The sequence below is a fragment of the Chelonoidis abingdonii genome, chromosome 5 (assembly GCF_003597395.2).
Source record: "Chelonoidis abingdonii isolate Lonesome George chromosome 5, CheloAbing_2.0, whole genome shotgun sequence".
In the NCBI taxonomy this organism is placed as follows: domain Eukaryota; kingdom Metazoa; phylum Chordata; order Testudines; family Testudinidae; genus Chelonoidis; species Chelonoidis abingdonii.
In genome coordinates, this window is record NC_133773.1 from 47,131,156 (window position 1) to 47,148,458 (window position 17,303).

General features: G+C 39.4%; 1 protein-coding gene across 6 annotated transcripts in view; it reads right to left on the reverse strand.

Annotated features, from left to right (window-relative positions):
- The window catches only part of SCLT1 (sodium channel and clathrin linker 1), a 109,157-nt gene that overhangs the window by 86,628 nt on the left and 5,226 nt on the right, over positions 1–17,303 (reverse strand). For 5 of the 6 annotated variants that reach the window (XM_032776478.2, XM_075066275.1, XM_032776479.2 and 2 more), the window contains 6 exons: positions 16,352–16,404; positions 10,898–10,970; positions 9,911–9,966; positions 3,477–3,612; positions 2,078–2,200; positions 1,095–1,160 (listed from right to left, as the gene is read on the reverse strand). In XM_032776478.2, coding sequence (XP_032632369.1) covers positions 1,095–1,160; positions 2,078–2,200; positions 3,477–3,612; positions 9,911–9,966; positions 10,898–10,970; positions 16,352–16,404 — 507 coding nt within the window. The remainder of the gene's footprint in view (positions 1–1,094; positions 1,161–2,077; positions 2,201–3,476; positions 3,613–9,910; positions 9,967–10,897; positions 10,971–16,351; positions 16,405–17,303) is intronic. The other variant, XM_032776483.2, reaches the window with a different exon arrangement.

The window sequence follows — 17,303 nt, forward strand, 5'->3', positions numbered from 1 at the left end:
AATCTGTTTTTTGAACACTTCCCTTTTCTAAACTTTAGAGTTTAATACAGATGGAAGAACACAGGCTTCATATTATATGTAGGACAAGTCCTATGCTCTTTTCATAAGGTAGATACAGGAGGGAGGGAAGGAAGAAGACAACTTCATGTGTAAAGGCTTTCTGGGATGGGCTACTCACTAGATTAGTTACTGAGGAAGGGGGTAACACAACCTAGTTTATTCAGTAAGGTTCTTCAAGAGTCAAAACACCAATTAAGACAACTTATGATAAGGTCCAATTGCTTGTAAATTATATGACATTATCCAAGGACAGCATGTTATGTGTCATGTTAGTAGACATGTAATGTCTGGTGTCTTTATGTTTTCCTTTACTGGTGATCCCCTGTGATGAGACATTCACTCCACACTAATCCTGAAAGGGTCAATGAAGCTGAGAAAGGGCCACTTAGAGTGACAGGCCGCACATGAGGGCATTAGGCTGGAGAAGCAACCCCTCATTAGAAGATGAAGCTCAGGTGAGCAGCTGTGGGATGGGCTAGTATAAAGACAGGAAGCTAAAGAAGTAAAGAAGTCTATAGCCACTTTCTGTGCATTCAAGATGAAAGAAGAGAACAAAGGGAAAGAGTAGACCCCTTATGGAAGGGTATAGAAGAAAGCCTGTGAGAGATGGGTAGGGAGCAGCCAGGTTGGAGACTGAACAGACCTTTGCTGCATGTTGTAGGGTCTCTGAGCTGGAACCTGGCGTACTGGGTGAGCCTGGATTCCCCTGCCAGCCACTTGATGCATTGGCACTGCCTGGACAGCAGGTCCAGTGAGTCAGAAGGGGAAAATCACACAGTGACCTGGCTGGACGGCTGAGTCATGAAGAGAAAGCTGCAGTTCTCGGAGGGAGAGAGGGGCCACAGAGTGAGACAAAGGACAACGGGGAGGAGACAGACTGCAAGGGGAGGCATTGGACCCAGAAGAGAGCTAATCCCCAGAACAGCCAGGAGTAGGTGCCACCTGTGGTAAGCACAGTACCCTGATACCCCTCAGAGTATAAACTAACCATTTAATATTTGAAAATATGAATGCACTGTCCAGATGGAACTTACTAACTGTGTTTTCTCATTGGCTAATCGAAGTTGCTCAGTCAGCTGTTGAAAGCCAGTCAACTGATCCTAAAATAGGAAATAAAGAGCTTGTAATCATCATCATAAAGGGCTTGTAATTATCCTAAAGGCATTTTAAGTTCAACTGAAAGCATTTTCAACAAATTAGATGTTATGTTTTATGCAGTCAAAGTTACTTTAATTTTTTGGATTTTAGTTAGATTATTAGTGGGATTTGACCTGGCAAATCTTTGGGTACATCACAGATTTACTACTGAAAAAAGGGTCTAAAGCCTTAGGGTTAATTTCTAAGCAGTCACATACTGCCTCCCTCCTAAATGGTTACAAACCTAGCAGGATGCAAATATGCATAAACATTTGGACCACTCCCCTGACTCCAGAACACCCTCTATACAACTTGTCACAAAGGACCTGCAGAGCAGCTTTCTCAGAGGTTATGTGGGGAAAAAAAGTGAACAATGCCTTCTGCTCCACATTCACTTTGCTGAGTTTCGATTTCCTAGTAGGTAGCTACATATAGCACCCTGCTGCGATTTAGCCCACAGACCACTAATTAAACAGTGCAGCCAGAGGTATGAACTGAACCTTTTAAAATATAAATAAATATGAACTTATTTTTGAAGGGTGTTGAAGAACCACATGACTGATTCTTGCTCTAGCTCACTGCAGTTCTTTATATATACACACACACCTACTGCAATATGCATGCCCCATCTGATTGTCGATGGACATATGAAATATAGCTTAACTGTACGATATGGACTAGAACAAAAAGGTGGCACCTGATAAATCTACAATTGCTTCTGACCATTAACTAATATTTAGATGATTGTTATAATACATTTGGTGGCAGATAGCTAAGTAGTGATAGTGATATACACCATTTTCAATTTGCCTTACTTACAGCCCTGGAATTTCTCCAGATTACAAAGATTTGCCAAAAGAAACAATACAATCAAAATTACTTTTTGCTTTTGTCTTTGTACCACATGAATCTGTGCTTCAGTCATGTGCCCCTGGTACTGCTGCTGGAGTTGATCTAGTTCCTGTGATACTGTCTGCCAGAGCTCTAGTGCTTGCTCTTTTTCCTAGAAGTTTAAAAACAAAAACAGATCATATAGAAGATTCTCTTACCAGAGCATGTTTATCTTAATGTACAACATTTCAAAAACAGGGGAACTTTTCCTTTATATTAAAAGCAACTTATTATAACTATTGTAAATGTGACTTCCTGTTTCTCTTCTTTCACCATTATCAAGATACAGTGACTACTAGATATCTCTTTTACTGAATAAATGTAGGAGACACACGGCTTTTCAAAGCATCCCCACAGTTATACTATGCTATGGCTGGTATTGGCAGGGATGTAGTTTTCAAAGGGAAGTCAGAATTTAATTTCTCTAGATACTGTTATGGATCTCATCGAAGGTCTCCTGATGCAGTTTTCTCTTCCTCCCCAGTCTCCAAAAAGCAGACTCAAGATGGGATGTGTTTGTTTAAATGGATGACTTCAGTGACAATTCACTGTTCGACTACTGAAGCCAGAAGTCCCATTTTGTGACTCTACTCAAAAAATATCAACTTTAGAAAAGTGAAAAATGTTTCAAGAAAGTGTGACTTATCATCCTGTCATTTTAAAGATCTGAACAGATTAATAAGTTCTTTTTTTTTTTTTTTTTTTTTTTTTTTTTTTAAAGAGTAGCTCTTTTCAGAAGTTTAAATTAGAAGTGACACGAGGCTTCTACCGAGAGTTCTAAGACTGCCTATTTGATTCAAATAGCTAAAATAAGCTCTCAAATACACGGATCAGCACCCAGTGAAATTATAGGAGCTGCGCCTAAGCAACAGCAGAATTTGGTCTTTGTGTACAAGAGATAGGACATCAGCCTGTTATAGTAATAATCTTAGACTAGAGAATCTAGCCTTTTCTAGCATTAGATTCTGATTTTCTACCTTCCAAACAATGCAAAATTTGTTTCTTATTTCACATTTACTATCTTTTTGACTAGTGTTTGCCAAAAATGATTGAGAATACATCTTGAAATATTCACCAATGGATGTAGAAAGGCTTTGCTAACTTGCCTCATCACTATTTCCTTTCTCTAGTTGGGAATTGGAAAAAAAAATAGTAATTAGGAATTAATACAAAACAAACTGAGTCAAAACTCCAAACTCTTTCAGACCGGTAATCAAAAGTATCAGTGTAGGTAGGCTACCCGCCCAAAAGGTCCTTTTTCATATTTCTAATCCAAAAAATATGGTTCTGAAGAGGGATTCCTTACCAACTGATGGAGATGTTTTCCCCAATGTGCCAAGGAATTAGCTAAAGAAATAAAGTAGCAGCTGTGTTTTAAAATCACTCACTTGATTGGCTAGTTGTAACTGATCTTGAAGGTTTCTTACTATTTCTTCACCTGCAAACACATCACTCCCCAAGAGAGTGCCAGAAGGAAGGGCCTCCAGCTGCTTCTCAACAGCCTCTTTCAATTCCTCATACAGTCTGTGACACAAATACAGTAAATTATTGCTTTTTCAACATTTTCTAAACATTTGGAGGAGCATAAGTACAACAAATGTAAAATTGATTGAAACTAAATCTTTAAAACAAGTTATCAATGACATTTAGAAGGTGCACTGAAAATATATTTTGAATTACTGTTTAATTATCTTTGTATTATAAAAATTAAGACTAATTTAAAACGCATGAATTTCACTATAAATTAGGTTAGAAATCATAAAATGGGTTAATCTTCTCAAAGAGGTAACAGATTCATACAAGACCCTTGCTTTCCTCTCCAGAAGAAACTTATTAAACTCCAAAGGCTTGTCTACATGGTGCATTAGTCCATGCCGGAGGAGTATAAATTTTTAGTCATGACTAACTAGCCCATGTGCACCCTGATCAAGTGCACTAAAAGTTCCCTAATATGTATTGACATAAATGTTTGAAATGGGCCTACATTAATGTGCCCTAGGGAATTCTTAGTGTGCAACAGCAAGTCCACACAGGCCAGTTGGTGAATGACATGTGAGTGTGGACTAAATCTTACACCTCTCTGGTGCAACCTACAGACCCATCTACAGAAGTCCTAAGGTTATTTCATCCAAAAGTTCATCTATTAAAAATAAAGTCTATAGCTTTGCAGGCATTTTTGTTTTGCATATAGGCCAGCTTTTATAAATTTTTGCCTGTCACTGAGACTAACATTGCCTCTTATCCATCCTTCTCCTTCATGGAAGTGCATGCATGTAGAGACACTTACTCCTAAATCAGCTAAAGACTGCGGGGCGGGGAAAACAAGAACTAAATTAAACTCAATGTTTCAGGTGCTTTTCTAGGAGTTTTACAATTTATGTTTTGATTATTTATAACTAAAACATCAGGGGAAAAAACTCAAAGGCTTTCATATCTTCAGTAAACATAATTTTTGCAGTAATTGTATATTTAGTCAAGAGATCAGAATTGCTCTCTGTGAAAGCAAGATGGATGTGCTTTTAAATCACAGCATATGCTTAAAAAATATAAATTATCATACAAAGGAGAAAACTGGAGCTCTGCAAGGCTAGAAGTAGATCTTTGAGCTTGCCATTGAAATGAACATGATTTCTAATCTCCAAAGATTACTGAATGACTGTGCAAGGTACCAGAGTGACTGCAGTTGAGACCACTAGCAACTTTATTTTAAAACTAAAGTTTGGAAGTTACAGAATGACTAAAATCATAGATCAATTTTATATGAAATTGATCAAGCTTCTAAAATTAAATTACAACATTTTGACTCTTGCTTTTTTCCAAAAGCTAAGGCAGCATTTGGAGCATTATCTTGTGGTGCTTTTCCTACTAGATAATCTCCCTAATGTAAATTGTCCCACTTTGTCTCAGAGTGGCAGTCCTTGTAACTGCCAAGAAGAACTGAGGTATTAGCCCCCTTGCCACATTATGAAGTATGTCACAAGCATTTAAAAAATAAAATAAATCCTCCTTCCTTGCTTGCCTGTGAGAGAAATGGATTGATTAGTTTGTGTATTGGTGTAAGCGTGACTATGTTTGAGACACGAGATCTAGTGATGCAGATAAATTGGAGGATTGGGCCAAAAGAAATCTGATGAAGCTCAGCAAGGACAAGTGCAGAGTCCTACACTTGGGAAGGCTGGGAACCAATTGGCTAAGCAGCAGTTCTGCCGAAAAGGATCTGGGGATTACAGTGGACGAGAGGCTGGATCTCAGTCAACAGTGTGCCCTCATTGCCAAGAAGGCCAACAGCATATTGGGCTGTATAAGTAGGAGCATTACCAGCAAATCGAGGGAAGTGATTATTCCCCTCTATTCAGCAATGGTGAGGCCACATCTGGAGTACTGCATCCAGTTTTGGTCCCCCCACTACAGAAGAGATGTGGACAAATTGGAGAGAGACCAGCGGAGGGCAATGACAATGATTAGGGGGCTGGGACACATGACTTATGAAGAGAGGCTCAGGGAACTGGGGTTATTTAGTCTGCAGAAGAAGAGTGAGCGGGGATTTGATGGCAGCCTTCAACTATCTGAAGGGGGGTTCCACGAGGATGGAAGTAGGCTATTCTCAGTGGTGGCAGTGACAGAATAAGAAGCAGTGGTCTCGAGTTGCAGTGGGAGAGATCTAGGTTGGATATTAGGAAACACTATTTCACTAGGAGGGTGGTGAAGCACTGGAATGGGTTACCTAGGGAGGTGGTGGAATCTCCTTCCTTAGAGGCTTTTAAGGTCCAGCTTGATAAAGCCCTGGCTGGAATGATTTAGTTGGTATTGGTCCTGCTTTGAGCAGGGAATTGGACTAGATGATCTCCTGAGGTCTCTTCCAACCCTGATAATCTACGATTTTAAGACTTTATTGAGGAAAAGCCAACTCTCAGAGCGAGAGAGACTCATTTAGGCTATACCTGCACTTGGAGCTAGCACTGTGATACCTATCTTGAACAGACATACTCAAGCTAGCGCTCATCAAGCTAGCACGGTGAAAATATAAGCATAGCTGCAGTAGCACGGCCAGCAGCAGCAGGGGCCGGCCACCCTCAGTACAAAATTGCCTGCACTGTGTGGGAACCACACACTTCAATTCGAGTTCCACCTCACATCTAATTTTTTGTAAGGCCTCAGGTAATTAATTTCAACACAGATGCTCCATCCATAAAATGGGGATGATAAGGCCTCAAAGGAGTATTGTGAGAGCTAGTTGTTTGTACAAACTGCTTGAAAACATCTGGCCTGATGCTGTACCCGACTGCTTTGAAGAGAACTGAAGTTGCACAAAGCATCCACAAACCCTGCTTTGCCTGATGGCCTTAGCCACCAAAGCCCCAAGTGGGTAGCAATGACTAGGTAGATAAGGGTAGGAAAGGTACCATGTCTGAGGATGCAGTGATTTGCCAGGCTGCCGTGGATCACTGATTGTGATGTAAGGCTGTCCTCCATTGATGGAACAGTTCGGGAAGGACAATGACTGACAGTATCTACCCCCACCAGAAAATGAATGCTATGTAGTGTGCAGCAGCTGGTGCAGAAGGATACAAATGTGCACCCCCATCTGCATCTATGGAGAGGGAGGTAAATCAAGCATGCAGAAAGTAATAATGTAGCCACGGTAATATGGGCAGCAGAAGCCTGGGCTAGCTGTCCCATGTACATACCCACAGGGTCTGGGCAGATTTGTACTTGGGGCAGCTAGCCCATTCTAGGCCTCCCTGTGCTACAATACTATTTTTTGCACACTACCATGTCTATTGGAATTGGTAAATCAACTGATGAAAGATATATAAGTGCTACATAAACTCCTGACCAACTGTATAGTAAAAAATAGATACCACAGACCTTAATCATCTCTATTACAATTATTAGCATTATTAAGAGCACTAGGATTTGGCCTTAGATTTGTAATCCCCTCTTCACCCCAGAGACAATGGAATGATAAATTTTATACATATGCGGTTGGATGTCTATCTTAAGTGTCTGTCAAAATCAATTAACAGGCCTTAAAGTTTACCCAAATCTGTTTGCTCCAAGGCTGAGCCTACCCAAATACACAGGTGCCCTGAATCAGACCCATTCAATCTCTTAGTTTGGGAATCCCTCATTGTTTGGGTCTAAAGACCCCAGATTACAGCTGGTTGTACTCTGGGCCTCCAATTAATGCTGCTCCCCACTCCCAAATCAATTAGTGCTGGGCCACACTGAGGCAGTTAATAATCATTTAGCACTTCTGAATAGATTTTTTTCAAGCCCTGATAAAGAATCCTAATATCTGAATATTTCTGCAAATGTTTTAAAATTAACCGAAAGTTTTAGAAGGCTATTCTTATCCGTTTGAAAAGCATTTTGATAATGAGAAGTGCTAAATGATTTAATACATTAGCATAATTCCCATTGTCATTAATGGCAGTTGTCTGCCTATACAGAGAGGGAAAAACTTCATGAAATAGTAGTGTAAATACTTTAAAAGAATAGATTTCAGTTACACAGTACCTTTATTGTACTGCTCACTTACAAAGTGTAGGTTTCCAATGTTACTCTGATAATCAGAAGTAACCCTGCTCCTCTCTTTTGAATAATTAAGACATACAGGCACACAGTCAACTCAAATCTCACTTATATTTCACTTGTATTTACTGTTACAAGCAGTGCCCAAGATTAGTATAACAAAGGTTACAGAAAAAGATCTACATATGCACAAGATTAAAAGTCCTGAAAATTTACAGTTAAACTGTTTCCCCTGCATACTTTAGTCTACTCCTCTTCCATATGTGGGCCTCTCACACAGCAATAGGAGAGAGAAACATACTTAGTCATTTAAAAAAAAAAAATTATTGGCAAGGAGTCCCAGCGCCAGCTGTAGTATCTGAAAATACTTAACGTTAAGTTGCCTTTTAACACTATGTATGCATATACATTAAATATAACCACTTAGCAAAACATTACTACTTCACATAATAAATACAGTTTTACACCAAAATCAGCAGAAATGTCATAGTGACTGCTACATGCAAGTCAAGCAGGGGCTTGTGTCAATACTTTAATTACTCATTTGTTTCAATTTGCACTGGCCCTCTCCTGTGCCCCTGACCCACCTCTTGGATTTCCTTGTCTCTTTGCTCTCTCAGATCTCAGAGTTCCTTCATAGCTGATAAGAATGTCACCATTTAAAGTGATACTACATACTGAAGGCCAGATATGTTTTAATATTTGATAGTCAACAGAATAACAATTTGCACATCATATGCATACCTGGGAAAACAAATGTAAATTCTACAACTGAAGTGGAGAAAATCTGTCATGTAATAAACTACATGCTTGATTCTCTCTCATCCTGCACACCTGTCACACTGAAAATAGCTTATATTTATGCAATAAGACATCATGTGAACTAAACTGAATTACTTTACAGCACAGCAATGGTCACTGAGAGAGCGTACACCACATTGATTTTCTTAGATTACCACAAACAGTTTCTGCTGGTTTATCATCTCTGATTTTCAGTCTTATTAGTTTATTAGCAATTACCAGCTATCAGAAGATACTTGCACACTAACATAAGAATGCTGGAAGTTAAATACATCGGGGTGTGTTATGTCCTCCAAGAGAAATGAACTGAACATGTATTTTTATGTAAAGCATATCGCTCTTGAAAAGTACATCCTACATTTATTGTAATTACAAAGGTATTAATAAAATGGACATGACAGGGTCCAGTTAGGATGCCGGCTAAGCATTTTTCTCAACACCAATATTTCTCTTAATATGAGAACCGAATTTATTAATTTTCTGATTTAAGCATCTTGGTTGAATTTGTCACCCACTTAAATTTTGTTAATGTGGCTGACTGACAACAACTGCTGACTAATCAAGAAAGGCTTTAATAGAGCTCTGAAGCGAACTCATACTCTATTTCAACCTCCTAGCAGCAAAAGATAAGTATATTAACAAAGCTGGGGGCACGGAAGGCACCATATACAGTGAGACTGAAGGTTCAACCTGGACCTGGTCATGACCCAGAATCTGTGCCCATGGTAGATTTCCCCCTCATTCACCTGGTGAGATACCACAAGAATGTGGGTGATGTTAGAGGTACTAGCAGATAGATTTGTGGCCTGAATTAACCTAGTGTTGGAGCAAGAAGTCAAAACTAAGAGGATAAACAGTGAAAATTAAGGTACATAATGCTGTGCATAGCTCTTACTTTCATGAGTAGGTTCACTGACTTTAATGGATAGCAAATACTACACTGCTATATTTGCAAGACTGCACCTGTAATCTGTATTTTTGGGAACATTAATAGTGTAAAAATTAGTGTCAAAAGGTGTGTGGAGGGGTGAGAAGATAGGAACAAATGTAGAATCCCAGAAGCCAGCATACATTAGAAACAGAGATCCAGGAAGAGACAACCGGCTATTAAGAGAAGCAGGAGAAAGACCAGCAAGTCTGGAGTCTATTCTCCTTAATTACAAACATCACAAGTCCTTTAACATATGCATATTTAAAAAATTACAGTTGAAAATACACACCTTGCACAATACACAAAAGAAATGTATACACTGACTTCTAAACAATCAAAATTTGTATTATTCATTGTTATGTATATACATAGCCCAAATTTCCAAACCTGGGTGCCTCAACACATATTTTAACACCTAAGAGGTTAAGTTTAAACACGCAAGTATGAAAATTTTGGCCACAGTACACAGATTGAGAGGTTTATCTTCAGGTCCCTAGAAATACTTTTAATTTTTAGAAATGTAATGTTTTTAGTAATGTTAGTCAATCAATTTACCTTTCATTTTCCTTGATGACTTGTTCAAGTTTTAGTCTCATCTCGCCCATCTGTCTCTGAGAACATCAAATTGGACAGTGAAATTTCACATTTAAATCACAGGGCCTTTAAGCAGTAAAAATCACATACTGAAATACCATTCCTTTAACTTTCAAAAAAATAATTTTTATTTCTGACTAGCTATGTTTAAAGATGGACAATTGTATTAAAAAGTGATTTTTGTTTTTGCAAGAGAATAGGTAGATTATACAAGTTTTATAATGCAATAAAAATCTTGCATAAACGTTATACAAACATTTTATAGTGTTACAAGTGAACAGTTACAACAGTAGCAAAGTCATCACTAATTTTGGTTTTTAGAGTTTAATGTTGGTGGTCCTGTGTAACGAACTCAGTTAAAGAACACGAACTAATATTTCACAAAATTGGATTCTTGCCCCTCCTACCTACTGCCACATTAGGAATATGTCAACGGGCATATTTAGTCTCTCAATGCTATTTCCAAGAGCACAGACAACATATTGGGCAGGTTCGGCATATTCAATTTCTTTTCATAAAAGATCCACTTCTCCCTTCAAAAAGGGGAGTATCCTAATAAAACTTCAAAAGGTAGTTTCCTTCGCCAGAAAATAGTGCTGTAAGCTATTAGTACTAGAGGATTGAAATATTACTACTGATGGCAGCCACTGTGCTCTAAAATTAATGTAATTCTAGAAGGCTGTAATTTGGGCACACCATATACAAAGCTATAAACTAGTTTCTGGTCTCCTTTGTCTTCAGATTATAACACTACTGGTGTTTAATTTTGAAACAAATACTTCATTTTCAAGTTTTACTGTCCCATCTTGTATTGACTTAGTTTCTCTTAATAGTGGTACTTAAAAATTAGGAAATAAAATTTTAACTATATAGAGATGAAAACTTTACATTCAATTGCACGTTTTTTCTTTTAATACAATCAAACCTTTCCAGTGGTATGATTCATACCCGATAGTATTGCAGCTGTTCACTCATTTCCTCCAGATGTTTATCATACTCAGCAATTAGAGGGGACAGTAAGCTAAAAGTGAAAGAAATGCATAAGATACATAATTACAGTTGTTGCAGTGATCTGGTAGTTACCAGGTTTTACAGAAATGCACATATCAAACTATTATTCAACCTGAGCCAAACATATTAAAATAAAAATGCTTTTCTCTACTTCCTGATGGAACTATAATCTTAGTCAAATGAACAACCTTTGGTTATTTTTAAAGTATGCACATCAACTTAAAGAAAAGTCATTCAAAGTTCAAGTGCATTTGCAAAACTGAGTTTTTGGATATCAGAATTAAGCTACTTTAACTGCAAAAGTGATGTTAAGGCAACATTATATAGTGAAACACTATAAAAGCGAAATATTAAGATTTAACAGACCATAAACTGTACTTTTGTATGTGCAAGAAAAAAAAGCAGGAACATCAACTATAAGGAGGGTGTAAAATAATGCACCTTAATTCACACACTTTATTTTTCTTCCTAATAGTTTTTTCCTACTACAGTTCTTTTGTTTACTGACAAATATGCAACCACAAGCAATTTGCACTACTGTTTAAAAATCACTACTCAGTTTGCCCCACTGTCTATATGAAGTCATAGAGAGAGAGTTCCTTCTATAAATTGCCTGTTGGAGGTTGTGGAATCTCCATCATTGGAGATTTTTAAGAGCAGGTTAAACACGTCAGGCATGGTCTAGATAATACTTAATTCTGCCTTGAGTTCAGGGGACTGGACTAGAAGACTTCTCAAGGTGCCTTCCAGTTCCACGAGTCTAATTGATACTAATTCTCCTAAATAAACTATTTTACTTTTTCTTCTATTCAGATAAAGCAGTGCCTAGAGACCCCAACAGAGACTGAAGCCATCTGGTGCTATTCACTGTACAAATACCTGCCTCAAACTTTATAAACTAAATAGACAACCCATCCTCAGACAATCTCTGTATTACAGACAGGAAAAAAGAGACAAGCACTATTAAGCAATTTGCCCAAAGTGACAAAGGATGTCAATGGACGAGATAGATAGTGAACTTGTAACTCCCAAGTTCCAGTCAACTTCCTTAAACATAAAGATCAAACTTTGTGAACAGGATGGAGGTCTTACACATACTTTTAACGTGAAACTCAGAGTAAATAGGCCAGCAACAATTCTGGTTTCGCAGCAAGATCCTGAGGGGTGAAAAGATCCATCACCTGGGGTTAGACAGAAGTTGGTATGCATCCCACCTCCCTTGTGTGGTGCAGTGGACAAAAGAGAGTGTATTTTTTCCAAAACAACAACAAATTTAAGAGCAGTAACAATGGGAACAGGGAAAAATCATGAACTATGACCAAGTAACAAATGAGTTGTGGTTTAACGGAGGTGAGCATAAAACTCAGGCTCCAACTGACTTGAACTTTGGCAACAATTGAACAAAAGAATACCCCAAGATACTTTACTGTCTCTAGGGCCTGGTCTACACTACGCATTTAAACCGATTTTAGCAGCGTTAAACCGATTTAACGCTGTATCCGTCCACACTACTAGGCCCTTTATATCGATATAAAGGACTCTTTAAATCGGTTTCTGTACTCCTCCTCAACGAGAGGAGTAGCGCTAAAATTGGTATTACCATATTGGATTAGGGTTAGTAGTATTTAACTTTGCTTTCCGCACCTGATTTTGTGAAAACAGAAAATATGAGGTGGGACAAAGGCCAAGTAAATGTTCCATAAAATGCACTCAAATTAATAAGGAGCATAATTTTGTCAGGGTGCTGGAGGTACAACATGGTAGCAATCCCACTGGTTTAGACAGCCTCATGTCTAAGTATTATCTATTCCCATTTCAGGGGACAGAAGGATAAGTAATGCTAACGGGGTGCAAAAAGTAAACCCTCCTGTCACCTTAAGCAAAGCAAAACATCCGACAGAAGATTTAGTTCTTTTTTAAAAATTTCTTTTAATCTCCCTCCCACTGTTTGCTAGCACATAAGAATGTGCCATATGCTGTGCTATATATGGCTTTTATGGGTTAAACAGGAAATAAGATTTTTTGCATGACAATCCATAAATACTGGCCACTGAACAAGACATTAAAATGGGATTTTCAAAAGAGCTCAGCAAGGAACTCTGCTCCCTTGCTCTGCTGTCATTCAGGTCAATGGGAGTTGTACCACTGACTTCCATGAGAAAAGAGTTAGGCCAACTATGAGTGTCTTTTGAATAGCTCACATGAAATATAGAAAACCTCATAATAGTAAAGGCTAAGATCAGCCTTTATTATCAGGGAAAAGCAGCAAGCTTTGAACACCATGTATTCCCCCATCAAAGAGATTCAGAACTGTCCGTCTATTAAAATTATTGCAGGGCTCTGGAACTGTGCTCCAGCTCCGCTCCAGCTCCAGGCAAAAACCTGCAGCTCCACTGCTCCGGATAAGGTGACCAGATGTCCTGATTTTATTGGGACAGTCCCGATTTTTGGGTCTTTTTCTTCTATAGGCTCCTATTACTCCCCACCCCCGTCCTGATTTTTCACACTTGCTGTCTGGTCATCCTAGCTCCGGAGCTGCTCCGGGCTCCAGCTCCGGGCTCCTCTCCAAAGCCCTGAATTATTGTGAGACGATATTATAGGTGACAAGCTGAAAAATTAGGGACAATTATTTTTGTAGGAAATGAATGCCGTCTACCATTGTTCAGCCTGAGGAAAAGATCCAAGCCCTTTTTAGCTATCATACAGCAAGCATATATACTATGCCCTGTATGTTAATTATAGCATGCCATACATATGCACAGTACTTTGCAGATAACTAAAGAACCTCCGCATACTCTTTGGTGGCATGTACCTGCCACTTTAAAATTTCCTGCATGAAGCACTATGGACACTTATGGTGCTTTATAAATAAATAGTAATTTAGACCCTATAGGTAACATTTTCAAAAGAATTTAAGACACTTTTGAATATGGTACTAAGTCACTTAGGTGCTTTTGGAAATTTTGCTCAACACCTGGAGTATAATCCTCTCAGGCAGACCCTTATGGCCATGCATGCTCCATTGACTATAATGGGACTCCTCGCAGATGTTAGGCTCTACCCTTTGTAGTTCTGATTGCAGGATGGTATCTGACATATAGACTTTTGCACAGAAGCAAGCAAGGTGTTCAGATATCATTTCATCTCTTTTCTTTCTTCAGATTGTAAATTCAACTGGAATCAGTGGTAGCCATGAATATGGTCTCGCTTTATGGTGTGTGCTTAAGTCAGTGAGGAGGGTTCTGCTCATGCTCAGTGTTAATGTTCTCCCTTTTGGGAGGTGTTTCGTCTTGTAAGTCTAGTCTGAGTGGTGACTGTGAGATTTCTGGAAGTGTTACTTAATATTTGTGCAAGTAGCAATGATGTTGACTGTGGAAGAAACAGTGTCCTTCACGTCTAGTCTAGAAATGAGGTGTTAAATATTGGTTGTTATTAAGAAGGANCCACAGTGGAACGCTCCGGAAATCGACGCTAGCCTCAGATCATGGACGCACACCGCTGAATTAATGTGCTTAGTGTGGCCGCGTGCACTCGACTTTATACAATCTGTTTTATAAAACCGGTTTACGTAAAATCGGAATAATCCCATAGTGTAGACGTACCCTAGGTCAGTGGTTTTCAAACTGGGTCATGACCCAGTACTGGGTCACGATGGCTCTGGTCAGTAGCACAGACCAGGCCATTAGAAGTCCTGTTGATGGTGCTGCCCAGGTAAGTCAGGCTAGTTCCTACCTGTTCTGATGCTGTACCCTGGCAGCAGCTAGCACCAGGTCCAGCTCCTAGGACAGGGGGAGCCATAGGGCGCTGCGCACTGCCCTGGCCCTGAGCACCAGCTCCACACTCCCATTGGCCAGAAACTGTGGGCAAGAGCCACGCAGAGCTGCTTTTGCGCGCCTCCGCCTAGGAGCCGGATCTGCTGCTAGCTGTTTCCAGGGCACTGTGCGGTCAGTGGTACCAGGACAGGCAGGAGGCCTGCCTTAGCACCCTCACTGTGTTGCTGACCAGAAACTGCCTGAGGTAAGCCTGCACCCCAATCCTCAGCCCTGAGTCGCCCCAACCCAGAGCCCCCTCACTCAAAACCCTTCATCCTCATCTCCGAGTCCAAGGCCTGCACCCCAAACCCCTGCCCCAGCCTTGAGGCCCTCACACCCCAAACCCTTCATCCCCAGCTCTGCTAGGTCGTGGGCATCAACAATTTTCTTCAACTGGGTCGCCAGAAAAAATGTTTGAAACCACTGCTCTAGGTTCTCTCAACTGGCAGGAAAGAGGTTAAGATACATTTATCGTCACAGATGATCCACGGGCTCCCAGGATCTGGAAGCTAAAATAGTGAGACTCAAAAGTGAGAGTCCTCAGGATCCTGGCAACTGGTCCCAAAGGTAAGATGTTGGAACGCAGGAACACCATGATGCTTAAGGTAAGTGACTAGATGTTAACAGTCTTTAATTTCTTTACAGCTGCTGGTGATCTTGATCCAATTGCCTTGATCCAACGCTGTGCAAAAAGACTGCACCTTGACTGTCTCTATAAATGGACATCCCCCGAGCAACAGGTGCTCAGACTAATTTAATTTTTCAAGACATCTCAGAACTTTGGCATGTGCAACTAGCTCTACAGGAGCCAGTTGGAACTAATTCCAAATGTCTGTTGGCTTCTCTCCTGCCAAAGTTTTGTAAAGAAGCTTCCCCAACATGGAGTCTGAGTTATCCTTCGCCTGAACTCAATTTTGAAAAATGGGGTAACCTGTCTAGCATGTACTAACAACAGTAAATGTAATAACAAACAGCTAAAAGTGCACAGAACATTGTGATAATCATAAGGCGTATATTGTTGCATGGTTTTTGTTCATTTCATGCTCACTTCCATTAATCAAAACTGTTCAGCAAATCAAGGGAGACTTAAGAAGTTTTTCCTAGTGTCTAACCTAACTGTAATTGTAGTCAAGCACTAGAACAAACTACATGGGAGGTTGTGGAATCTCAATTATTTGAGATTTTTGAAGAACATGTGAAACAAACACCTGACAGGGCTGATCTAGATAAAGCAGTCATGCCTTATTGTAGGGGACTGGACTAGATGACCTAATCAAGCCTCTTCCAGCCCTACATTTCTATAATTCTGACCCAGAGGAAACAGTCTCTCACTCATGTCCAGTTTCCAATTTCCTTCCTCCCAAGGCTAGTTAATTGGATTCTTTGTTTTTCTGGTTTTTTTAAAATATATAAAGGAGAGGAAGACTGCTAAAGGTACTTAATCCAGCATATAATCATACCTCCTAAATTCATTTTATTTACACTTTTGTGATTAAACATTTATAAAACAACTAAGTTACCTGCTGAAAATGGCCATGTCCTACTATTAGAATACATGATAATTTTAAAATAAGGTTACCTTTGGTCAGTCAGCCACGGTTCCTGTGTGTCATCACCCCTTACGACATTTTTCTGAAACAGAGTAGTTTGCAAATTAGAACTAAAAGTTCTTAAACTTGATTTCAGAGCTCAGATCTATGAAGAACTTGATTCTACTCCATTTGTACTCAAAACTTAAGTCATATCCCACATGTTCAGTTTTAAGTATGTACACACAATGAACTAATTTTTAGAATTCCCATGCAATCAAAGAAAATTGTCATTGGAACTCTAGATGTGTCTTGGGATGCATACATATGCAGAAATATCACATCAGAGAGCAAGGAGTCAACCGTGCTAGTGAGACTACATATGATTTCTATATTCACTTCTGGATAGGGGTAGACACAAAGGTCGTTCACAGAAAAATGGCAAAAAACAATAGCTAATCTAACAATTTAGCTCTTTGTATATAATGTCAGAAGTGTGCATGTACATATAAACAAATCTAGAAGTTGAGCTAACTACTTTTTCCTATAAAGGCAAGGCTTGAAAAGAACTAAGGCAACTAGGAATCTTTCCAGGGCACATACCATCAACTTCTGCAGAACTTAATCTTTCACGAAATTTAAACAAAACTTTCTAGCCCTTACGGTTGCAAATATACTCCTTTCACATTCCGATGGTTAAACGGATGTACTGTGATCTCCCTAAATCTGCAAACAGCTCCAATATCTCTGCTGCTGCTGCTGCTCAGAGCAAAAAAACCCCACCAATCAATCGCTGTTTGTTAGTTTTCACTGCTGCCATTCAGAACCTATTGCTTAACAGTGAAACTGACAAGACAATCCCATCACTTTCACTGAAATGCTGTTTGGGAAACCCATGAGCAACAGCAGAGGCTTGCAATGGACTTATTCACAGAGGTGAATGTCTCAAACATATTTCAAACCAGCTTAGGTTGTACTGGTGAAAGACTTATTTTACATTTG